Source organism: Cricetulus griseus (assembly GCF_003668045.3).
Source record: "Cricetulus griseus strain 17A/GY chromosome 1 unlocalized genomic scaffold, alternate assembly CriGri-PICRH-1.0 chr1_0, whole genome shotgun sequence".
In the NCBI taxonomy this organism is placed as follows: Eukaryota; Metazoa; Chordata; class Mammalia; order Rodentia; family Cricetidae; genus Cricetulus; species Cricetulus griseus.
In genome coordinates this window covers 204,027,808-204,034,672 of record NW_023276806.1, presented here as the reverse complement: position 1 = coordinate 204,034,672, position 6,865 = coordinate 204,027,808, and the positions used below count along the sequence as shown (strand labels likewise).

Below are 6,865 nucleotides of genomic sequence, written 5' to 3'. Positions count from 1 at the left end.
GACCGTGACCCGGGAGGGGCGTAAGGGGGCGGGGCAAAACCCCTTTTGCATGGGCGTTAGAAAAGGAGCAGGAAATCTCTTCTCCTGATCCAGGGACAATGAGCACCGGCTAAAGGGAATTCAAGTGGAAAAATACGTGAACGCAGGGACTACCCACAGCCGGTGACGCACAGAGGTTTACTCTGGGCTGTGTGGCACTGTTTCTTGTCGGAAAAGGACGTCGTTACGATCTTTCTCCAATAAATGTTTGAATGACCGTGCTTTACAGAAGGGTTCATAACCTCTCTTCGGTTGACCTCACTTACAACACACACAGCTGCCCAGTGCAGCATCCTGCTCTTCCCCAAATACATTCATGAGGAGTGATCCCACTTCAAAAGGTTTTCAAACTCTTCGTTTTTCCTCCTAAAAGTACTTCCAAAACTATAATACTGTCTGAAACGGATCTTGCTTTAATAGCTGCTTGGGTGTCCAGCACAAGGACTTCCCGCATCAGTGAACAATTAAGGCATTTCAAGAAAAATTTTTAATTAGGTTAAAGAGAATTTCCGGGCAAAAGTCACCGAAGCACTCTTCTCTCCTTTTTGATTACTTCTCTAAACGTTTTGCGCACCGTTTTGTGGCTCAAAGGTCAGTGCGAGTGGACCTCGTGAAAACATGAGCAGGTCCACAACTCGGTTTGCTGTTGTCCTAGCTGTGGGCGAAATGGGTAGGGAGAAGGGGGTGAAGCATTAAGTGTCACCCTCTGCAGACAACCCTCTGCTGAGGTGCCATAGGCAAGGGTGCAACCGGTAATGTCTGCCCTGCATCACTTGCTTTCCCCTTGCTTGGGAGTCTTGCCAACCAGACCTTCCCTTTGAAGCAACAGTTACCGTTTTAAAGACTTTTGGTGGAATTAAGAGGACAGGGGTCATCAGGGCATTTTAGAACAACTTGAGTCAATTACACTGACACCACCACTATCAAGAAAGTGGAGATTTCATTGGAAGAGGGAGCTTCTGGAGTAGATCAGCAGTGTAGTTATGTCATTAGGATGCATAGGGCTGAGGGTACAATTCCCCATGTCAAGCAAGCACGCATGCACACACACTGGTTTCCAGGGAAAGAGCAATTTTGTGTTGAGAAGGTGCCATTGGGGAGTTAAGGGTCACATGAGTTAAGGATACTCTTTTATCGAGGAAACTGTCTTCTTTCATGTTTATCATGTCATCTTAATTTTAGGACTCAGACATCAGGCCCAAATTTTTCTACATAATAATTGTGGATAAAGCCACGTTTTGTGGACCAGTCTGATCACCCTAGTCATCATTTATGAGACATGACAGGAGAAACAAGTTCGAAAGTTCAAGGCATTTCTGGTATTTTATCACATAACTCTTTGTAAACTCAGTAGTACTTTCATTTCGACGGTGAAGAAATTATTTGTCAGTATAGATAGGTGTGGTTGGTGTATGCCTATAGCTACTTAGGTGGCTGAGGCAGGGGGTTTGTGGAAGCCTTGGACTTCCAGACCAGTCTGGACAACACATCAAAATTCATGTCAAACAAAACTTTACCTGAGAATGAGTGCAGTAGTCAATATATGTATATAACGAACAACAACAACAAAAAAACAAAACAAAAACAAAATAAAGATTCAGGGAAATTTCAAATCATTAACACTATGTCCTTTAAAATCATATTAAGAAAACATTAGGTGAATTACTACCAGTCATGCCAGTTGTTAGTTACTGTTAGTATGATTACTAATACTACTGGCTATTGATTGTTATTACTATTAATATACAGTATTTGGGTAGATACTTAACATTTTCTTTGCTGTGAAAGTGTGTTCTGGGAATAATTCTTTTATCAGATTGTAGGCCTACCAGGTACAGAGCGCAATGTCTTTAACTTTTGCCTACTTGATTGAAAACAAAGCCTCAAGGAATAAAACAGAAACACGGAGCTGGATGGCTGGATGTTTGAGATCCTGCAAATATTTTTTAATGCGTTTAATCTATTTAAGTTTAATGAACACAGAAGTTGCTATGTCTGGATGGATTTTTATTGCCTGCAAGCTGTTACACTTGGAAGTAGAGTACAGTAAGTGGATGGGAGCACACCTAGCCATGTCATACACATGAAAAGAGTGTTCAGAAAGGAGCAGGATGTAAGCCTGGGGACAGTCTAATCTATATTTGGGCATGGCACTCTTTGAAGTCCAAGATTACACCTGCAGACAAATTCAGAGTTATGAAAAACAAGGCTTAAGCTTTATACACACCACAACACTGGCAAATTAACTACAGAACTAACATTGTACATAAATTATAACTGGGAGGCACACCATTTTGACAAAGGTACAATAGAGTTGATGCTGTGGCCAGGGATGGCTTTTCACAATGCTGTTTCACAGGAGACACATATCTTAAATAACACCCAGGACATAATTTTGATATGACTATTAAAAAGAAAATCCAAATGTACTAACAACAACAAAGAAAGAAAGCAAAATTAAAAGACAAAAGTAGTTCATGTCCCAGTCACGAGCAGGACCAATTTTAGGTTAAGCTATACATATGAATATGGTTTTCTTTCAAAAAATACTTGGCATTTCTCTCTTTATCTCCAAGTTCACTTTCTAAAGAAATGTGAGCATTTTTATTTGGTCAGTGAGTACAATTACAAGGACAGGGTGCACAAAGCAATGCTGAGGCCTTCAGTCTTTTTGTGGAACTGTGCGTTATCAGCCTTCTTCTTCTTCATCACTGTCCTTCATGGTAATGCCCTGAAGTCCTCCTCCTTCTGAAACTGAGGCTGTGGCCTCCTCCACAGTTAAACGTCTGTGCAGAGTGTCATATGTCTTACTGTTCAGCGTCCCTTCCAACACACCTTGCAACCGGAAGTCCCTATAGGTTTTCTAGAAGATGAACAGAGTATTTGCTTTGGTTAGTTAGATGTGTGCGCATACATATATGCCTGTATGTGCAGACATATGTTTGTGTACTCAAATGGCCTTTTAGAAATATGGGGAAAATCCACTAATGGGTTCCAACTGTGGCTGCCCATGTCAATCATCTTGCTAGTGTATTTCTGGGGAGAAAACAGAATGAGTGACTTTGGATAGTGCTACTCAAGCTACAGTCCTTATGGATAGATCAAAATGTTGTGACTACCAGATGACAAATTAATGCCCCTTCTCCAAACATTACTAATTGCACTGAGTTTAGTACTGAATAGTCTGTAACAAAGGTAACATGATATGTTTATGTGCATTTTTAATAGGAAGGACTTCTCAGGTTTTCCAACAGGGAGTCTTTCCTTTAATACTGAAAAATATACTTAATTTTATAAAATATATTAGTTTTGGGGGCAGGTGTTGGAGGATAAAATTAATCATATTATGAGTACAAGAAGTTCATATTTTATGTACTTATGAATTACAAAATGTATTTACTTGTGTTGTGCTACTAGAAAATTATATACATAAATGCCTATAAGATTTTTACCTTTTTTCATTTGAAATGTTCTTAGAACAGAAGTACTGTAACTCTGGGAAAAAGTTTTCATGGTTAAGAAAATAAAATGAGCATTTATACATTTTTGGCAAAGTAATAAGACATTATATTACATGTTAGAACAGTGATTTATAGACTGAATACAAAATAGAGTTCAATGCTATCATTTCTTCCTATGGTGTTTTTATTTTTAAAGAATTAAAATTACATTTCTTTGTTTTACAAATAAATGCACACATTTATCATGTGTATGTGTGCATATCTGTGTGTATGTCAGAGGAAAACTAGTTGGAGTTGGTTTTCCTTCTACTCTGTGGATCTTGGGGACCAACTCAAATTGTCAGGCTTGAGAGCAAGCACCTTTTACACACTGATCCATCTCATTGGCCAATCTATAATGATTCTTCAAAATGTTTTCCTGTGAGATTTACAATGTGTAACCCATAACTTCCCTTATTTTCAAGTGTGATTATTTTCACATTTTATATGACTAAAGAAGACTGTTATATTAATAACAGCAGCAGTAGTATCGATTTTGAAAGGAGGAGAAAGAAGTCTAGTTATTTAAATGGAGAAACCAAGACCTTATGAAGATACCCCATTCTATGGAGGAATTTTGAAACATATTTTTAATGAGAAGCATCTTTTATGACTCTACTACTTGTTAGAACCCGAAGCAGACAGACTTTAGTGGATTACCCAAGTGTCAGTTGATGTCAGAAGCAGACAGACCTCAATGTATTGCCCAAGTGTCAGGTGATGTCAGTATGCCATTGTTTTAAGTGATTATTGGCAGCTAGTTTTCTTTAAATACTTAATAACCAAAAGGAACTCAAATCAGGAGGGATATTGTATCTCATTGCCCAATATCATAACCCTAGTAGATGGAAAACACATTGAAGAGTAGTGTGATTTTGTTGAATACAGCATAACATGCTCAAAACACTCATATACAAGCAGAAAATCCCAGAGCATCCAAGCATTTGCATGAAGGACACTTATCACAAGGGTAAGGAAGCACATATTTATCTCCTCATTCAGCACATTTGGTCCCTTCCCACAGCTTTCTGGGAAAAGCAGGAATACTGCAAGGTAGTGGAAGGTCAGGAGCTGCCTCAATTTACCCTCCTGTCAGTGTTCTCCGACTCAACTAGTTTCAGAAGTGATATGTAAGTGGTAAGGGTGAAGGGTAATGTAATCTTTCTGATCTGATCATTTGATAGACATAAACTCATGTTAAAAAAAAAACACACCAATGTCTAAAATTCTAAAATTAAGTTGAAGTCTGAGAACTGCTGCATGGTATCAGGGGTCAGTGTCTCCACAGCAAGTATGATTTAGATTCTGAGGGTATTTTTTTTTTAGATGATCAAATCTATTTCCACCTTTAAGTTGAAATTATTGAAACTTATTTCAATAGCTTCTTTTAAGGCATGTGCAGTCTACCATTCTCATAGTCTCTAAGCGGAATAAATTTACTATGATGCAGACATTAACAGACTTCTGATCCATAAGTACCACTATGGTGGCACAGCTTAATGATACCCAAACTCGTAATTCATACTTAAAACCAGAGAAGTAACTCTGAAGTATGAATTTTGCCTAGAAAATGTGGTAACTAACACATATGGTGTCATTACCACAAATATTTATGTTCAAGTCTATTGTTGTTTTAATTAGATTAAAATTGTATTAAGCATATAATAAACTATCCACTAAAAGATGAGTAATGACACACTCTATTATCTGGTTTTATTGGAATGGATTCCCTTAGACTTAGTTTAATTATTAGTTAAGTTTGCCCTGACAAACTTATATTATGGATTTGAAGTCGTAAAGGCTTTCTAATTTCAATATGGTAAAGACCAGACATTTCTTTATTTTAAAAAGTAACAACCAGGAGGTGAGGTGCCTGTGCAGATTCTTGCAAACTCTTAATTCATAAAATGTGGCCAACACCTGAACATTCTTAGGCTTCCACACGGTCATGGTTGGCTCTTCCTTAAGACAAGGGCCTGGCACAGGGTGTTGCCTGCTTCCTTTCTCCTAGCAAAACCATCAGGTGATTTATATTAATTGCTTTACAATGTTTTACGGCTACTAGGGAGAATATACATCAACAGCCATTTCGATTATTTAGAGATTTTGCTTTTCCCCTTCTCAAAGAAATCATTCTGATGTTAAACCTTCACACATGATTTCAAAATTTAGTGTTTTTATGTCGGTCTTACTGGGATTTTTTTTTTTTAAACAAATGATCGAATTGTGTAAGAGGACACAGTTGACTCTCATACACATCATTTTCAGATCTTCCTGGGCCTACCACAATGGCAAAGCCTGCGAGTAGTGAGGAAAGGGAGGAGAACTGAGTCAAGTTGACTGGATGCTGGTAGGGACACAGGGATCTGCTGTAACACAAAGGCCAAATCCAAATGATCTAGAGAGAAGGGCCACTTAGCAGCCTTCGAAATTCTACATGTGTGTTGTTTAGTCCTTCTTAGAAGCTGTTGAAAAATAATTATTATAAGCAAAATCACTATTACGGACAAAACCATTTCCAAGGAACTGATGGATCCAAGTATGAAACTGTTTTAAGTTCATTTACATTCAAAGTAAGGGAAATGTTTAGGATGCTAAATAATTACTTCACCTTGCTCTTCACTGTGAAAATAACAACTTTAGTTATTAAATAGAGTCTTATGACCTGTTCAAGTGTATGAGTCAGGAAAGCTTTGTCTGAGTTTGTGGAGAGCTAACTAGGAACTGGGGCTGGTGACACAGATCTGCCATCTCTGTTTGTGGGAAGCTGAGACAGGATGATCCCTAGGTGCTCAAGACAGGCTTGTGAGACAGACCTTCGGAAACTTGGTGAGACAGTGTCTCAAAATAAGAAATGAAGTGGGGCTATAGCTCAGTTATACAGAGTGCTTGCCTAATATGAATGAGGTCCTAGATTGAATCCGCAGCACAGAAAAAAGTAAAAGTAAAATAAAGTCGAGCATTTACAAAACTTAATTTCACTTACTAGTTTTCATTATTTTTAGCCATAAATGGAGGTTATCTTAAAATAACATTGGATCAGAGTACAATGAAAATGCTGCTGTAATACTTACAAAGTTATTAAGTATTCTTCCATGTTAAAGTATTCACTGATAAGATTGGAAGATGTATTCTCTCAGTATATTTTATGCATATGTCATTAACCATCCTTATGTTGTACACTTGGATTACAGACTATTTTTGTCAACTATATTTCAATAAACTGAAAAAATGGTGTATTCTCTTTATCTATTAAGATGCATTAATATAAGAAAAGAAATAACTTTGAGGAAACAAATGATGGACAAGTAAAAAAAATGAACATT

At 37.6% G+C, this 6,865-nt stretch overlaps 1 protein-coding gene across 17 annotated transcripts in view; it reads right to left on the bottom strand.

Moving 5' to 3' along the window:
- Positions 1-2,671: 2,671 nt before the first annotated feature.
- Positions 2,672-6,865, bottom strand: part of Cadps2 (calcium dependent secretion activator 2) — a 514,674-nt gene continuing 510,480 nt past the window's right edge. For all 17 annotated transcript variants that reach the window (XM_035451763.1, XM_027389980.2, XM_027389983.2 and 14 more), the window contains one exon: positions 2,672-2,902. In XM_035451763.1, the coding sequence (XP_035307654.1) occupies positions 2,729-2,902 (174 nt within the window). In that variant the 3' untranslated portion in view covers positions 2,672-2,728. The remainder of the gene's footprint in view (positions 2,903-6,865) is intronic.